The 18,094-nt window shown below is 40.2% G+C and overlaps 1 protein-coding gene across 7 annotated transcripts in view; it reads left to right on the top strand.

The window, feature by feature from the left end:
* Positions 1 to 18,094, top strand: part of GALNT18 (polypeptide N-acetylgalactosaminyltransferase 18) — a 318,319-nt gene that overhangs the window by 25,212 nt on the left and 275,013 nt on the right. For 5 of the 7 annotated variants that reach the window (XR_010389479.1, XM_064512990.1, XM_064512989.1 and 2 more), the window contains exons 1-2: positions 6,378 to 6,427; positions 6,825 to 7,090. Coding sequence is in view for 6 of the 7 variants with exons in the window: in XM_064512990.1 (XP_064369060.1) it covers positions 6,393 to 6,427; positions 6,825 to 7,090 (301 nt within the window). In the remaining variant the exon portion in view is untranslated. Of the gene's footprint in view, positions 1 to 6,362; positions 6,687 to 6,824; positions 7,091 to 18,094 lie in introns of those variants that run through there. The other 2 variants (XM_064512991.1, XM_064512992.1) reach the window with 2 other exon arrangements.

An 18,094-nucleotide genomic window follows, 5' to 3' on the forward strand; every position in this document is an offset into this window, starting at 1 on the left:
CGGTAGCTAGCGCAAACAATTGTTATGGCATCTGGCACAGAAAGTCATTAAGCCACTAAATGTTTTTATGCTTTACCAGGCAAAACATCATAGTATACTTACTCTGTTCTTGTCCCTAAATGTTCAGAGCTCGGCTTGGAGATAGGATGTCACTGTTTGGAAATAAACAGTTGAGGTTGGAAGGGACCTCTGGAGATCAGCTAGTCCAACCCCCCTGCCCAGTCAGGGTCACCTAGGGGAGGTTGCCCAGGAACCCTATCTGTATGTCTTTTCAATATCTCCATGGATGGAGACTCCACAACCTCTCTGGACAACCTGTTTCAGTCACCCTCACAGTAAAGAAGTTTTTTTCTTGGTTTCAGGCAGAGCTTCCTGTTTGTGCCTGTTGCCTCTTGTCTTATCACTGGGCACCACGGAAAACAGCCTGGCCCCATCCTCTTTACACCCTCCCTTCAGATGTTTAAACACATTGATAAGATCTCCCCTGAGCCTTTTCTTTTCCAGGCTAAACAATCCCAGCTCTCTCGGCCTTTCCTTAGGAGAGATGCTGTAGTCTGTTGATCATCTTAGTGGCCTTTCGCTGGACTCACTCCGGTAGCTCTGTATCTCTCTTATCCTGGGCAGTTCAGAACTGGACTCTACTCCAGGTGTGGCGTCTTCATGAGCAGAGGGGAAGGATCACCTCGCTTGACCTAGCGATTAGCATTCTGCCTAATGCCACCCAGGAGGCTTTTGCCCTTCTTTGCCACCAGGGCATGTTGCTGGCTTATGGTCAACTTGTTGTCTGCCAGGGCTCTTAGGTCCTTCTCTGCAGAGCACTTTCCAGCAGTTCAGGCGCTAGCCTTTACTGGTGCATAGAGTTATTCCTGCCTATACAGCTGCATCAGTTTTCAGTTGATGATGTACAAAGATTTGTGTGATGATAATAAAAGATACAAGAAACAGCAATGAGAACTGCATTGAGAAGGTCACCCAAGATTTTTAGATACTGCAAATGATTTGGAGTTTTTTTCTTTTCTTTTTTTTTTCCTCTTTTGAACATAAAAAGATTCAGAGATTGGATGGTCTCCAATCTGTGAAAATCTGGTTCATAAGAATCTCAGGTTTAACACCCCAAAATGGAGGTAGTTAAGGTCACTTCAGACAGGTTGTTTTGTCTGGGGAGGGGGAGTGGGCTTTGAAAAGAGCGGAACATAATGCTTTTCTGGGTAAGTGTAGATGTGTTATTTACAAAGGGCCATATGTTGAATCCCTTACTCATATTAGTGAGTTGATGCACATGATTCACTTCAGATGGATTAAGTGTGAGTTTTGTGGCAAATAAATAATGTAGTGCAATCCTGCTGGAAAAAATAAATCAGACCAGTGCATAAAAGTAACTAATAAAACAGCATAGCAGAGATCAATTAACATATCAAATGATTTTAAGTGTTTTGGATGGAAAAACATTTTGGAAGGATAAAAGGATAAGACAAGAGTGGCAAACACTGAGACGAGAAAATGCCATATGGAAACAAAATACAGACATAAATTTTATAGCGACCGTATAAAGGAGAAGACAAACATTTTGTAAGGCATGAATCTGGCAGTGAAGGAGAGGAAGGCATGTACCCATGTATTCCTGTCTCTTGCATATTGCTTTTGTAGGTAAGTTTCAATTAGATACTCCAGTGTTTTGTCTGGCTCTGCCGTGTTTCCTGTACAGCTGGTGTGTTTTCTGATTGCTTGAGCTGCACTGAGATCTCAAGCTGGAAGACAAAAGGGATCCAGTTCAGTTCTTAACCTGAGATAGCACTGAGTCTCACTCTTGTTTATGCATCTTCTGGGTTCTGTTCCGTTTTGTTTTTTTCTCAGTGCTAGGTGAATGATTTTGAAATGATACCTCATGGATACTGGTCATCCAAATGCCACTGACGGCCTATAAGTTGAGTATCACATTACCTTTATTCCTTGAGAGTTTGCAGCATGGCAGTATGGGGTTGAATTTTACTGTACTTGGTACTTTGAGTAGTCCTTGAGCAGTGAAAAATGAGAAGCCCTGTGTGGCCAAAATGAGGTGAAGGTTCATGAAAATGTAACAAAGGGTGATTTGTGTCAAACTGGTAACTAGTGTAAACTTAAAAATAGTTATTTTTAAATGGGGGAGGGGAATGATGACTGGAAATAATGAAAGAGAAAGAGAACAGATGTGGACACCAGAAAGCCAGAAGGAAAGGAAGAGGAGTGGGGAAGAGAAAAAATGCTAGAGGAATAAAGATCATAATAATTCATCCCAACGTAAGAAGAAGGAGATTTTTATTTTTATGTTGTCTTCTTTCATTCTATTTTTCACCTGTTCAGCTTATTTGTTCATATTTTTCTTCCCTGTTTTTTTTTGGTTTTTTTTTTGCATTTAGTTCAGGTTCATTATCTGCAACATCCATTGAACAAATCTCTTGCTCCAAAACCAAGCTTCAGAATCTACAAAGGCATCTCTGCAATACCTTCAATATGTCTGTTTATAATTTATACAAGTTCTGAAATTGGTTTAAATATGATGAGAGAGATAACTAGGGACAATATATACCAAAGTGAATCAGATCACTTCCCTTGGGACTGAACTCATGACCTTTACCTTTAAAATATGGAAACTTCTCTCTGTTCAGGAGTGAAAGTGACAGCTTCACAACTTGAATTGTTGGGAAGAGCTGGTCAGCTGAAGGGGTGGATCCCTATTCAAGAGAAGGATAGTTTTTGCTTCATCACAGTGTCAAAAATATTACCTATTCAGGATAATTCAGACTTACTTTTCTGTTTGGTCATCTATTTGGTCCTCTCTCTCCAGAATGTAAATGTATTATCTTTCCAAAGAAAGATGTGATCATCATGGGAGGGGGGAAGGAATATTGGAAGAAAATCTATTCAAACTAGATAATAACGAAGATTATATCTCCATAAAACATGCAGGATTTCAGCTAAGAATCTGAATAGAATATGGTAGAAATAACGTTAAAAAGTTATGCTTGTCCATTGATTTCTAACAAGACATAAGCAGCCTATTTTTGTAGATGGGATGTAAATAGTGTTGATTAGGATGTGTTTCACTACTGTTTTCTTGAGCTACTTCACTTACTCTTATTTAGTTCTCTTACTACTAAAAATGTTCTAGTCTGCATCAAAAGGCACCAAAAAAGTAGTTCCTAAGCATATCTTTTATTTTTTTCCATCCTTTCCCTTCCTTGAATTGGATTGACAGGTAAGAAAGGCTAGTTCAATGACTTTCTTTAGAGAACACTTTAATGCAAGGTAAGTAGTGGCTATCTTTACTAGGTTATGAGGCAAATATTTTCTCTGCACTGATTGAAATTGTGTCCTATTACGGTACTGGGGGTGGGGGCAATATACATGTTAAGAGATCTTTTTCTGATTTATTTAGAGAGAAACAGAAGTGAAGTAATTTGCCCAGCATGACATGGCAGATCTGTATCAGGGCTGGGATAAAATCAAACACCTAGTTTAATGACCCGCCTAATACATCATGCTGCCTCTGCACTGAGATAGAACTTTCAAAAACACGAGTGTGATTTAAGAGAACAAACCTCATAGATCCTGTGGTCCTTCATATCTTAAGTGCTCAGAAAAAGAGCCATTTAGTTTTCTTATCACCTAATCTGCCTGAGATTCTTGTACCTGGCTATAATAAGAGGCTGGCAGCTTTGCTTTTCTCTTATTGCTCCTTTTCCTGTTTATCTTCTAATTAGACTATAAAAGAGGACTGCTTATGCATTTGTATAGCATCTTGCACAATGGGGTTTCAAATCTGGATTGTGATACTATACAATAAATCAAAATGGCAGAAATAAGTGGCCAGTTTCAAAATAGTGTACACCTGGATACCTCTAACTGTGTAAACTAAAAAGTTCTTTTAAAGAGGGCAGTCCAGAGTTTTATTACCAAAGACATGAAAGGTTTTGTTTGTTTGTTTTTAACTTTTTAAATGTCTTAAAGCATCTGGCGGTTTTGCTCCATAGTTGGATGGAGTTTTAACACTAGCTTGACACTCTGCTGTTGAGGAGTGCAGCATTGGTAATAGGAGAATACAGCTATAAATGAAACTATTGTAAACATGATCAGAAAACTGTTTGGAGCAAAGGGCTAATGAAATATTAATAGGTACTGTAATAAGAAGTTAATCAACTATGTGCCATCATAAGGAACGTGTTGGTCATCTTTTTAGAACATATATGTCACTCATGAATATGCTGACAGTCATTAATAAAAAATACTACTTGTGTTTGTTCATGAAAGCAGTTAGTCATTTGTTAATATTTTTATAAATCTCTGTGGAAAATATAATTTGCTTGGTAGTGAATATTACTCGTCCCTTATTTGGGTAGATTTCAGATCAGTTTTGCTTTAAATTGTGAAGTCTAAGGCCAAATCCTGGATGTTGCCTTAATTGCCAGTGGAGTCAACAAAGATTATAGCAAGTCTAGGTAGCACCATTAAATTTAAGACTTCAGTGATACGCATTTACTGGTCTCTGTTGCTACCAGGTGTGAAGCTGTGACACTGGAGTACAAAGACAGGGAAATAAGTGATGTTATAGGCAAATGTTCATCGTGGACCAAGCAGGATCGTTGACTTACATGATGAAGTTGTATTAGTGTATAGTGTACTGCCTTTTATAAAGCTTGAAATTGTTCATTGACTGCAGTGACTGGTTTGTCCTGCAAGTTTTTCTATGTTGCTAAAAATTTTTTCTCAATAGTAAATGTATATTCTTTTTCACATTCAAATACCTTCAGTCATATTAACTCATATCCAAATGAGTTCTGTCATGCTACCCTTCTTTAGAGTGTCACTGGGGAAATAGTTACAAATTGGCTGAAATAGTAGTTAGTTTTCAGGCTTAGAACCAAGACTGAGGAGGCAGTTTGTTATTTGAGCTTCATTGGCAGAGTTTACTATGTAACTTATTGACACTGGTTTTGCCTGTCTTTGAGTATCCTTAGTTGTTACTAGTTCTGTAGCGTACCAGCTGATGGAAAGGAAGAGGTCAGTTTGGCTTTTGCCAGGACGGTTGTCTGCCTTCCCTCTTGAATACTGTGTCTCATTTGTGATGTAGCTGACTTGTTAAAAAGCAATAACCCCAAACTGTAGGACAAATCATCTATATTTATTCGTATTACAATACTGAAATGTAAATTCAAGGTAGTGCAGGGTTTCAAAGCTCACACATGCATGCTTCAGAACAGTAAATCCTGGTATCTGCTGAGCTTTCTGCACACAAACAGGATGACCTTGTTTAATCTCAGTTATTGGGTATGATTCATGTAGAATAGATTTGTATGTACTGCAAATTCAAAATTACAGTATGACCCACAGCATTAGTTACTGCTTGTTTTCATTGGGTAATAAGTATTTAAAATATTTTTTAGTGTGTTAATTAGCAGCTGCCTTATTATTCCTAATGCTGTTCATGCTAATGTTCATTTTCTGTTTTGAGACTATCAAAAGAAAATGATCTTGTAAAAGTCAGCTATTTGGCGCAAAATCCTTGTTTAATAGGAATGGAAATCGTCTATACAGTATCTTTCTTCAAGTCAGTGGGATATTGAGAGGAATTTGCTTTCTTAGTATTTTTCTAAAAGTGTATGCAAGAGGTGAGGTGAAGAGGAAAGCTGCATGAATATGCTGAACTAAATTGCGAGTTATTAATACTGTCTCCGGTACCGAAGCCGATTCTGGAGAGGGTATCCTCAGTTGTATTGTATTCATGTGGAAGTCAGTGAGGCAGTGGATGGATGTTGGGGGCTGCTGGTGTGGATGTAAGCAACAATTAGCTATTAATGTCATAAACCTGGAGGAGGGGAAGGACACAAACAGGATAAAAGATAAGCATATACTAATAATGCACACAAACAGGATAAAAGACAAGGATATACTAATAGTGGGCAGTTATTGGGTATCTGGAGCTGTGGAACCAATAGCTTCGAGGAGCCAAAGGAATTTCTCTGGTTTCACGCCCACCCAGCCATAAATGGATGAGTTTCTGGTGTATCTTAATGATAGCAGCTGCTCTCTCCAGCCGAGCAGCAGAGCGTTCACCTAAGCAGCAAAAGGAGAACGGGCTGCTGCTTCCCAGCTCGGCTAGAAATTCTTTGCAGCCAGCTACAGAAATAGCACGAAGACAGCCGTCCCCGCCCTCCCTCCCCGGTTTGCAGCACGGTGGAGGGGCCGCCAGCGTGTGTGTGTGTGTATATGTGTGTATGTGCGTGTGTGTGTCAGGAGCAGGTGGGCCCCGCTGTGGCTCCGCCCCGTGCGGGTCCCCGTCGGCCATACGGTGATGCCAGCAACCTCCGTGCCAGAGCAGGCTCTTCATTGGAGGATCGGCTTGTCAGTCCGGGGCCATGCGAGCCCCACTCTCCTGCAAGCTGCTTCCAAGGTCTGATTCTGGAGCGGTGGCCGGTGGCAATGGGAAGCGGCGTTGGAGGGAACAAAGTTTGCAGCACTTGAGTACTCGGCTGCTCGCGTCTTTGATGCCCATGGCAAGAATCGGTGCCTAAACCCAGCAGCCAGTGGGGAGGCTGACTCGCCTTGCTGGTTCGCTGTTCGTATTGCTATCGCAAAGTTTCAGCTATTTTAATGTACTAAAATCAAGGATTCTAAGTATCAGCCCTCCCCACCCCCACCTCTCCTTCTAGGTAGGCGAGAAATATTTTTATTCTGTGGATTAGAGAACTTTTTGCATGGAAATTTACTGACTTCTGAGTGGTCTCCGTTTTGGGGAAAGGGGGGGAAGGATTTATTTTCATCGCACTTTTTTTTTTTCTGGATCACAGGATTTTTGGAGCTATATGGAGGGATCTCAGGATGGTGTGCACCAGGAAAACCAAAACTTTAGTGTCCACTTGCGTGATTTTGAGTGGAATGACTAACATCATCTGCCTGCTGTACGTGGGTTGGGTCACCAACTACATTGCCAGTGTCTATGTGAAAGTACAAGAGCCGATCTCAGAAAAAAAGTTAGAAGAAGACAAAGGGGACACTTTAAGGATTATAGAAAGGCTGGACCATTTGGAAAATGTCATCAAGCAGCACATACAAGGTACCACCTTACCCCGCGCTTGCTTTCCCTCCTCACCCCACCCCGCTCCTTTCCGTGCGCAGACCTCCCATCCGCTCCCGCCGCGTTTGGGGGGGGGGGGGGGGGGGACATTTCTGTTGCCACGGGGGGAGAGCGATTGCTCAGCCCGGAAGAGCCGCGCGGAGGCTGCGGTGCGTGCCGAGGTCCCTGGCGGACCCTGCCGGTGCCTGGCGGGAGGCGCGGTGGCGGGCGGCCGCGGCGGCGTGTGGGGACCTGCCGCGATCCCCTCCCTCCTCCCAGGTTGGCCTCCGCGCTGGGTGGCGAGCCGGGGGTGCCGCGGCTGCCGGCGCGCCAAGGCGCCCCCGCCGCGCGGGGAGCCGGCCGTGGAGGCCGGGCAGCGGTGCCCGGCAGAGCGGCTGTGCCCGGGGCCGTGCGAACCGGGCGGCGGTGTCCGGCGGAGGGGGCTCCTGGGCCGGCTTGGCCAGAGCGCCCGGGCCCTTCGACCGGTGGCAGCCCCACCGGGTTGGGCTGGGCTTGTTGCTTTAATAAACCTGACCTCAGCTCTGTGCGTGTCTGTGTCATGTTAAAGTAGGGTTTCCGTGGGAAGGGCTCGGCGGGAAGGGCAGAGGAGGCTCTTCAGGTTTTGCTGTTGCTGTCACTGGTATTATCTTTCTTTTCCAAAATGGGTTGCTGCGAGGGGAATTTTTCTTCCCCTCCCCCTGCAAGCCTGACTCTGCTAATCTGTGCAGAATCTGTGTGTCCGGGTGTGCTCAAGGTTTTTCCCTAGTGCTTCTGTAGTGTCGAGAGCCCCTTGAGATTATAACTGGGACAGTCTCTCATTTGTGTAATGCCTTTTTAATTTGATCTGCTACTGAGGGGAGCTCCGGGGGAAGGGCAGAAGTGGGAAAGAGGGGAAAAAGATTATTATTTCTTGGGTGTTTGGGATTTTACATGATTTTGCTTTTCTGGGTGATATTTAACTAGCGTCTTCCTTTTAATTTTCATCCTCCACATGGCATCAAACAGTCCCTCCCTCAGTCTGTTAAGTGGGTAGAACTCTAAGGAGGCTGCGGGCAGGGGTAAATGAGATCCCTTACAAAATCTAAAGGGACTGTCTTTTGCTGCTTCTGCATAAGCTCTACTGAAGGTTCAAATCCCAAGTCTAGCCTCTTTGGTATGTATCTTAAGTCTGCCAAGATTGAGGAAACTGTCCGGCAAATCGTACTTATCACCAGTACACAAAATCTTGCCTGCTTCCAGGCAGCTTTGGCCAACGGGGCTTCTGTGTTCTGGGGATACAAAGAATGGTGGAGTGGGCAGGGTGACCGATCGCATATGTACTGAGCTTCCTCTGCCTAGCAATGCTCACAAGTGTGACTAAAGGACCGTTAAAGGCCAGCTACTCCATTGTAACTTGTATTAATATTTTTAAAAACATGACATATCACTGTTCAGTATGTATGTGCCTCCTTTTTTCAGATAGTCTTGTTATCTTGAGTACATTCATAAAATGTTTCTTCTTTCTGGAAGATGAATAATGGGGGGCCTGCAAGTTTTAAGCTCAAGGACTGCATGAGAGAAGTTATCTTGATTCCTGAAATAGATTTTAAAAAGGAAATATATTTTTGTCTGTGTGCCAGTGGAGTGCACTGTGGAAGCACGTATGAAGGCAAAGATTTTTTCAAAAGGCCCTGTAAGAGCTGGATGCATGAATTTCATTGACTTTCCATATAGGTTTGGAGCATGACTCCTAGCTCCTTTGGTTTTGTCAGTGTGATGCCCTAATAATCTTAATATGTTTTTCAAGGAAAATAAGTGTTCATGTCAGCATGTTACCTCAGTCATTGGTTTTGCTGAGAGTAGTATAGAAAGGTTGTTAGGGTAGAGTATAGCATGGATTAGAACATAAATTTATTTTGTGACTTTTTGTGACTATGTGTAAATGAAGCCAGAAAATATTTTTTAAAAAAAATTTAGTATGGAAGTTGAAGACTGTTTTCTAAAAGTAATTAGGTCAACAGTTTTAGTAATAAGCGCTAAAATATATTTAGGTGAAAAATGTAAAGTTTGCAAAGTTCTTGTAGCTTACTGGAACCACTTGCCCTTAAAAAAAAAAAAAACACCCAAAACCCAAAGGGAAACAAAGAAACAAGCACAGATCATTATTCCAAAGTGATTTTTTTTTGCTTGGACTTGCCATGTCATAGTTACTGGGGTCCATGAGGAATTTTTATGCCAGAGGATGGAGAATAAGTTGTTATTTTAATCAGGTTTTGCTTAGTACTCTAAGATGCTGGGAATTCAGGGCTGTGCTGCAAAACTTGTTGCAGTCATTGGAAGGATTCCCCTAAACTTGAGTGGGTTTTGGATTATCTTCAAGCTAGTCAGCTTGAAGATAGCTTCCAGACACAAGTTTGGGATTCATTGCCATAAACTGGGTAAACCAGTTGTCATGATGATTCTGGACTAGTTATAAGAGTTATCTGTAGTTTGCCATTAATCTTTTGCTTGAACCACTTCTTTCTTTTATGTTGGAGAGAGTTGTCAATAGCTCAGATGTTCTGCAATGCTGAACAGACATGAAATTAGCAAGGGTAATATAATCACATTCTTTAGGATATTCTGCAAATCCCGGAAAGCTATAACTGCAGTATTTTATGCTATGCTAATATTTCATTTTAATTTGTTTTCTGATTGAATTATTTAATTAGATGCCATCTGGGAATTCTTTTAGAATATAAGCTGTGATTTTGTAATGTTTTATCAAGTGTCCTGGAAATGAGAGGATATAAGAGGTTCCTTCATACACAATGCTTTTTGAGCTATGTGTTTTTAAAAATTAAGGTATTTTCATGGCAAGACAAGTATTAGGCTGGAAATAGTTTTCCAGATGAGAGAAGCTGAGACAATGAGAGTATGCAAGCTTCCTATGTTTGGAAAACACAGTATGGAAAGGGTACTGGTCTTACATTGGCAAAGAATGGAAAAGTTTGGATACACAAATACGTACCTGCCATATTGTAGATCTTTTAATTCCTGCTGTCTCTCTGTATCTGCAGTTCTGCAAATGTTGAAAGGTAATCATCTCTGTGCGCTCTTTTTCTGGGTTCTGGAAATGGAATAAGAGCAGGTGCTCTCAGCCGTATCTGCTCTGCATGTATGGTACTCATCCGCTTTCTCCTTCCATGTTAATTTAGATCCTGTAGCCTATGAGCATGTTATACAGGAGTCACTACAAAAATAGTGCTAAAAAGATTCCTCCCCCGCCCCCTGTATCTTTAGTTGGAGGCACACATTTTATACTAGCAGGTAACCCATTGAGAGAAAGTTTTAATTTCCACTTCCTTTCCACTTTTGCAAACAAGACAGTGGGTTTTTTTAGATGATTGTGTGTATGTGTGTGAAAGAAAATGAGGAAGAGACCAGATGGATAGTCTTATGCAAAATGCCGTCTTTTTTGTTTAACAAAGGAGTGTGGCAAATACATCATTTTGTACTCCGAGCTTTATTACCAGAAAGTATACTTAAAGGACTAAGGTTAATGAATATTGTATTAAATGACATGTCTGTGATTCTAGCCTAGGATTTGAAAGCAGTTGTTTCAATTTGATCTGAAAACAGCATGTTCTATCAAATCTATAAGGAACAAACTGTTAAAAAAAAATTTTCATTTTATTAAAATCGATACACGAGTGCCACAGACAGATCACAACATTCTTCATCTTAATAATGCATTATGCATTTTACTCTGTCACTAAAGAACTGCCCAAAGTTGAATGTGCAGTAGGAAGATCATGTGAGCAGACAGGCTGTTCTCATCAGATGTTTATTTTGTAACAACGACAAGGGGAACAATATGAAATTGCTGTTTTATTATTGTTAATATTTTCTGCAGCATACCTTTAGACTGTCACAGGTGATGACGAGTTGAACCTTTTCCTTAAAAAGCTATGCTATGGTTAAGCACTTAGAACCTCTCACTCGTTCTATCCTGTTTGTCCTGTTATGCAATGTCATTTTACATTGTTTAGCCTTCCTAGTTTTAATCAGATGATGTTTGCATTCTAACATTATTTTAAAAGATTATGAACTATGATATCTATGAAATGAACTTGCTTTTTTTCCTCATCCACTAGGGACCTAAACACATTTAACGTATGTACAGGTGTTTAGAGTGTATTTATATTAAAGTTGCAAAAACACAGTACCTTTCTGGACCAATTGAATTCTTTAGGACAGTAGATAATCACTAAGATACCTGTATTGTGCTAGGCATTTAGTCTCTGATCTTTGCATGCTGCTGCATCTGTTGTCATAAATGGAAGGTCAAGCACTGTGTGGACTTATTTGGGGAATTTTGTTAGAGAGGAGGTGTACATATTATCTCTCAACTTGCTTCTTAGAATATTTGCTTGGTGGATTTACTTCACCTAATGTTAGCTATCCCATAGTTAGTCATCTAGTCATCGTCTGTGGTCAGTTAGTGGGAGGAGAGATCTCCAGTGAGTGATTCATTCCGTGTATCTTTGACAGGTGTAGGGTGGAATGAATTGCCTTCTGGAATTGCCTATTTTGAGCCTGGGAACTAGGTTAACCCAGATACCCAAACATTTAGATGGCTAAAGTTAAGTAAGTAAATTCCGTGCTTGATGCTTACCTTTTATTTATTGATCTCAAACATGTAGTATTCAGTATGAAATCCACTGCTTTGCAGTAGCTGACTATTCTTTGCAGCCCAAATAGCTAGGATTATGCTTCAGTATTCTATAAAGTCAGGCTTGCTGGCTTTCACACGATTGCTCCACCATTTCTCTTATTCTTGTGATAGTTTCCTTTTGGAATAATTAATTGAGAAATCCACGCAGCGTATTTCCCTCAAGCACAAAAGCAATTAGGCATATTTATCACTTGCTGCAGTATATTTATTCTCCTGGGAAGCAGAACAGTACTAGGCCACAGCCCTGGGACCCCGGCTCTTGCTCCACTACAAAGGACTCTATATTCACAGTGTCTGTGCAAGCAACAAGTGTCTGCTGATCCAATGTAACTAATCACAAGAGAAGAAATTATTTGGATATATAAAGAATGCAGGATAAATCCCCCCCTTTTTTTCCCCCTCCTTGGGCTGTGACTTCTCAAGTCACTCTAAATTACTGCACGTCGGTGCAGATTAAATTGAATTTAACTTTTATGATCTCCCGTGCTTAGGAATAGGTGGAGTAAAGAAAACTTCAATACAGTGATTTCAGCTAGCACACTGTTACTGTTAAGTTACTGTAAATCTGCCAACATTGCTGGAGGTTTAAGAACCATCTACTGAAGACTTAATGACGTTAGAAAAGAAAAAGAATTAATTTTAAGAACGAAAATTACATCAGGAAAGAAGTCATCCTATCTCCAGTGATAAGACAGCTGCTTTAATAAAGGCAGACTAGAACTCCTCTGTTTTGGCCATTGTGTTCTAGTTGTAGCAAAATAAATCCTTACTAGAAGAACCACCAAGAATATAATTGTTAGGGAACTAAAGATATTAAAAGCATGAAAAAATGATCTTTAATAGTAAGAATGTTCAAGTTGTAGTCAACATGATCAATTCATTTTCTTCTGATTATTTTAGGCAGATTGGTCTGTTAATTCATAAGCTTTATGCTGTGGAAGTGGCAATACTATTAGCAAAAAAAAATCTCCCATCAATCTGTTCATCATCCAGTTTGACAAAGGCTTCAAAATTAGAATTATTTTTTAAAAAAATCCTGCCAACAACCCCAAAAATTCTAACCTATTTATATTAGCAGTGACATTAGTGCTTCATAATGAAAGTGGAAGAAAAGCTTTCTCAGAATACTAAGTTTTTCTTTTTTCCTGAAAGCACTGAATTCTGTAATATTGACACTGGGGGCAAATAACTTCAGGAATGGTGAATAGTGAAGGAAACTATCTTTGCAGAGAGACTAAGGTATTTAGTTTGTAACAGATAATACAGGAGTCTTTGAGACTACCATTTCATGGTAAGAAGAAAACAACTGTAGGGTGATGTAACTGGCATGCATAGGAGAAAAATAGTAGTCAGCTATGGCTATTCTAGCGAAGGGATTTTTTGCAACTGGTAGATTTAAAGGGCCAGTTGCAAAAGCTGTGTGAGCAGGGCAGGGAATGCAGGAGGGAAGAATTTTCTCTTACACAAGCAATGTTACATCAGGAAAACTATTAGAGAAGACCCCTTTAGGAAGCTCTGCTTCTGTAGTGTTTATAGGTTTCTTCTACATGATCACATGAACACATTTGTCAGTGATGGTTACTTAGCAGTAGCTAAATGTCCTATTTAAACCACAGGATCATGGAGTAAACTGGCTGACCTAAGAAAGGCAAGTGGAGATTTTTGAACCAAAAGCATGTGAATGTTTTCATTAGAATTTAGACTACATCATTAACTACTGTTTGTGCTCATAAGTGGATTACGCTGAGATACAATTCCAAGGTATCTTAAACCAATCTAAGGCTGAGAAGTCCTGGCACTCCTCTCCCATCTATGCCCAGCTGTACCTCTTCACCTTCATCTTGTGCACTAGCAATCAACACAGTTCGGTGAATTGATTTAGGGGTCTGATCTGACTGAAAATGAACTCTCTTCTTTTGAGATTGTGCCTTTTGAACAGGAAAAAAGAAGTTGTATTTGGCTGCAAAGTGAAACTGAATGAGAGCTTTGTAGTTAGGAAGGGAATTGACCTGGATTCTGTGTCTTTCAATCCAGACAATTCCTGTAGTTCACATGAAAGTCTTCAGACAAAAGGTTAAAAAATGAATCTGGAGTCTGGAAATTGTGACTTCTTGCCCTCCACAAGTTTTGTAGTTGCTAAGCTGGAGAATTTTGTCTCTTCTCTCTGAAAAAGTTTATTTCATGTTGGTATTTGCTTTCTCTGCGTAAGGACACAGCTTCAGTGGAAGGAGTGGATTGTGTACTACAAGAGTAATCTTTGATTTATGTGCTGCATGGAGGTGGAGATGTTTTTTTTTCTGCTTAAGGTTTTGGACTCAGCTCAGTGCTTCATTTGTGCTGGGTAGGTGTCACTTTTGAAAATGTTGCCCAGGTTGACACAAGGAGCCTGCAGCTATGCAGAGATTCAAACTTAGGTCTCTTGGTTTTCTGCTAGACTGTTATTTCTGTTTTAATACTAGTGACTCATTTTACCTATCTGACCAAAATACAAAAAAACCCCAAAACCCACATAAACAGAAACATAAAGCAAGACCTACAGATAGTTACTGGGTTTTACATATTGTGTGTGAGATTGGCTTGGCTCCATTGTCACATTCTCCTGTGACAATACCTGGCTAAACAGTCTAATGCAATAACCATTCTTCCACTTAAGGATACTGTGACCATGGGGTTGATTGTGATCTGCTGACTGATGGTAGGTGGTTAGGATCTATCAAAGGGTTGATAGAGTTGTATGCAAGGTATGTTTTCTGTGGTTCTGAAAGAAATGCAAGAGTGTTACTGCACATAGAGTTCAAGAATTTGCTTTGAGAGCTGGCTCCTACATGCTAATGATATTTATTCTCTATGTTTTGGGAACAGAACAAAACCCTAGAACCATATCTTGTGTTTTGTTTGTCTGTGGCTGATAGAATGTATTGTTTTGCATGAGCTGAGTGCTTGTGAAAGAGTCTGGTACTTTGCATCCAGTAGTACAGGAGCTGAACCTTCAAGCACACATGCACAAAGTATGACGTGTTCCATTGTGTTGTAAATGCTGAAAAACACTTGTCTGTCAGTGAGCCTGGCATGAGCTTTGAGTTCTCTATTGTTTCTAGGGCCAAAAGGAGTAAGTTGTTGCCTGCCTTTTTAATCTTGCTTCCTTGCCTGTGACAGACCACAGAAACAATTAAATTTAGTTTTATGCTTAGCAGAAAGGTCTTGTCATCAAAATTATACTATGAAAGCATTTCCTAACTGCAATATGATGTAACAATGTAGTATTATCCATCTGAATGCTAGAGAGGATACATATAAAAATCATCATGGATTTTCTTTAAGTAAGTATTGGGCTGAGATCTGGAGTCGGCTGCAGCAGACGCAAAGACAGCTTAGCTACCTATCCAAGGATGCTTGCTGCATGGGAAATCCATAGCTGCCATTGAAACAGCCCAGAACGTCTTCATTGGCCATTAATGTGTGGAGTTTGACGGGGGTATAATGGGACTCGAATCATGTTTAGTTGTGTTTCATAGCTGTGCTTATTTATTGCAGCCACAAGGCTATGTTAATTTAGTTATGCTTGTTCTGGAGACTGGACTTTGTACTTTGTACGGTGCTCTAGTGCCTTAGGATGGCCCTTAAGTCCGGAGTAGAAATTGTGTGAATGTTGCTAATAGGTGTAATTTGTTGGTCCCCAACTAGCAAAACGACTTATTTAATGGAATTAAATTTCAGACCGATGCAAAAGTGGAAACTGACTTCATGTCTTGTCATGCCTCCTCTAGGACAAATTCTTTTTCATTTGTCTGCGATACTATTTTCCTTTTAAGGTAAGTTTCTCCCTCATTCATTTGCATTTCAAATTCTCTTCTAGTCTTCCTTGTTTTATTCACTGAGCTGTATTATGGACTGAGGTCAATGGTACTTCTTTCATACCAGACTGTGGAGGAATCTTTCTGTGCTGCCCTTGGCCTTCCAGTCCTACGACTACGACCTGTGTAGAAAAACTACTGGGCTTCTTTTAGGAACCTGAGAAGTAGCTCAGCAGCAGGGTGCGTGGTGGGACTGCACCATTCCACCAGGTACATTGAGTAGACACTGGAATTGCTAGGTGCCTGAGACTTAGTGTCTTGTCTTCATGCTGCTGTTACCATTAAATCTATTTTGACTACAATTATACAATTCTGCTGTGCAGATGTATTCTCTGCATAACAACATTGCTTCTGTTTTCCTAATAAATTTTCTCTGCTCAACTGGTGTTCTGTAACCAAGGTGCTATTTTCATCATGATATCTTCAGTTTCCTGAGGCAAAGGCAGAGTATGCTAAGAGCCAAAGCCCGTAATTATTGTAGCTCTTCAGCTTCTCCTCTGCCTGGCTTGGAAATGAACAAATGAGAATGTTATACTTTCTTGGTATTTTTTTCCTAGGTGGGATGTCCAAGTTGCTACCCTGGACTCTTCTGCCTTTAAAATGCCAAAATGTGTCTTCTCAAATCCATACTGAATTCTTATTATTTGCTCTACTGAAATTATGTGAACATCTGTATGTATTGTTACAATTACAATAATACTGTGGCAGTTATCTGAAATCCAGGCTGTCTTGTGATTAGAACTGTGCAAATGTATAGTGGAACACTTACCTCGAAGTGATCTTACTCTCTGTGGATAAGATCAGCATAAGCTTGGCCATGGCCATGGATATGTGGATAAGTTTATACAGATTCTTGGTGGCAGCAGGTTTGACTCCCTATAGGAATTGCTCAGATGGATCAGACAGAACATATTCTGTTGTCTTATTCAGAGAAAGTGTGTGAATCCTGTAACAGGCAAATGCCTTGTAAGTGTGTAATAGCCAAGTCTGTTCTTCCATGTTAGCTTTTGGCCTGACTGATAGTAATTTGAAACTGACATGAGCTCTGAAGTGTGAGGTTAAATATCTCTCCCCAAAACTCATGTTTTAATTAGCACATCTATAATACTACATAATTGTCTAATTCTATAATTGCACTTTTTGAAAATTCTTGGTCTCCATGACGTTCTGTGTAAGCGATAGAGGTGAGGGGTGGAAGTCCTATTACAGTTTTGGTTTTGCCATTTCCTACCTCCTAAACCAAAATCCTTATTTTAAATATGAATGTTTGGATCTTCCTTTTTATAAGAGCTGTCACAGATGATCTCGGGGCGGGGGGGAGAGAAGGGATTTCTATAAGCAGCTTTCTGAAGGATGTAAGAAAAAGATAGTATTCCTCTGTCTTTTTCTTTATAGATAAGTGGCCATTGTAGCCTTTATTCTAGGGAAATAATACACATTTTAGGCTGGGAAAGGAGCTACGTTATTTGCCATATGTAACCTGAATCTAGCTAGAGATCTGTTTCTTTAATCATCCAACTAGTACAGTGAAGTACCTGTCCCCACTTTCATCGTGGATCATAGTCTTTTGAAGCGTTTCTTCCTGCCTGCATCACGTTGCCAAAGGCCTGGCAAGAAGCTTTGGCATACCTTATGTAAAATAAAAACTGCCTGATAAACTTCTCTAGCATAGCAGACTGTGAGTCTGTACTATCTATTATAGAATATATCACTACGATAAAGTTCTCATTAGAGAAAACACCTGTTGGGGTTAGTCTGGGCCCAGAATAAATAAGACTTGCAGAAGGGAGCACAGCATAGTTTTTAAAATCACTTTGTTCTACCCGTTTGTAATTTTATCAGTGTATATTGCATGGTCACGCAAAGTGAAGCCAACATTTCTGCCTTCTATTTGTGCTTTCAGCTGATAACATGAAGGATGGGGGAGTTTGAGGCCTAGTAGCATAGTGTAATTTTTATGGTATTTTGTCTTAAAAAATGTGTTCACTTCATGTAGATGAATTTGGAGGATGATGAGGGTCAGGGAGGAGAGAGTATAGAATAAACTGAAGGCTGCATAAGAGCACATTACTATTTTATCCTTTTTAGTTAATATGAAACTCCCGTTACTGAGTGGAAACTCAATGTTTTCCATTAGTGTTACTGAAACTAGTGAAACTGTTGTTACAGAGTGTACACTGAGTGTGTGTGTGGGGGAAAGCAGTGCAACATTTCTGATTCTATTCTGAAAGCTTTTTACATTGTTGTTGCTTTCAAAACCAGCTTAACATTTAGTATCCTATGAGAAATATTTACCTGAATTAATTAAAATGAAAACAAATCTAGCTTTCAAACATGCAAGACTTAAGTCCAATTCATCTAGTTTAATATACAGGTCTTTTAAAACAGACTTCTTAATCTGAAATGTGCAGTAAATACTCAGATTGCATACGGTCAGAATTTAATAAGCCAAAT

The sequence above is a fragment of the Dromaius novaehollandiae genome, chromosome 5 (assembly GCF_036370855.1).
Source record: "Dromaius novaehollandiae isolate bDroNov1 chromosome 5, bDroNov1.hap1, whole genome shotgun sequence".
Classification (NCBI taxonomy): domain Eukaryota; kingdom Metazoa; phylum Chordata; class Aves; order Casuariiformes; family Dromaiidae; genus Dromaius; species Dromaius novaehollandiae.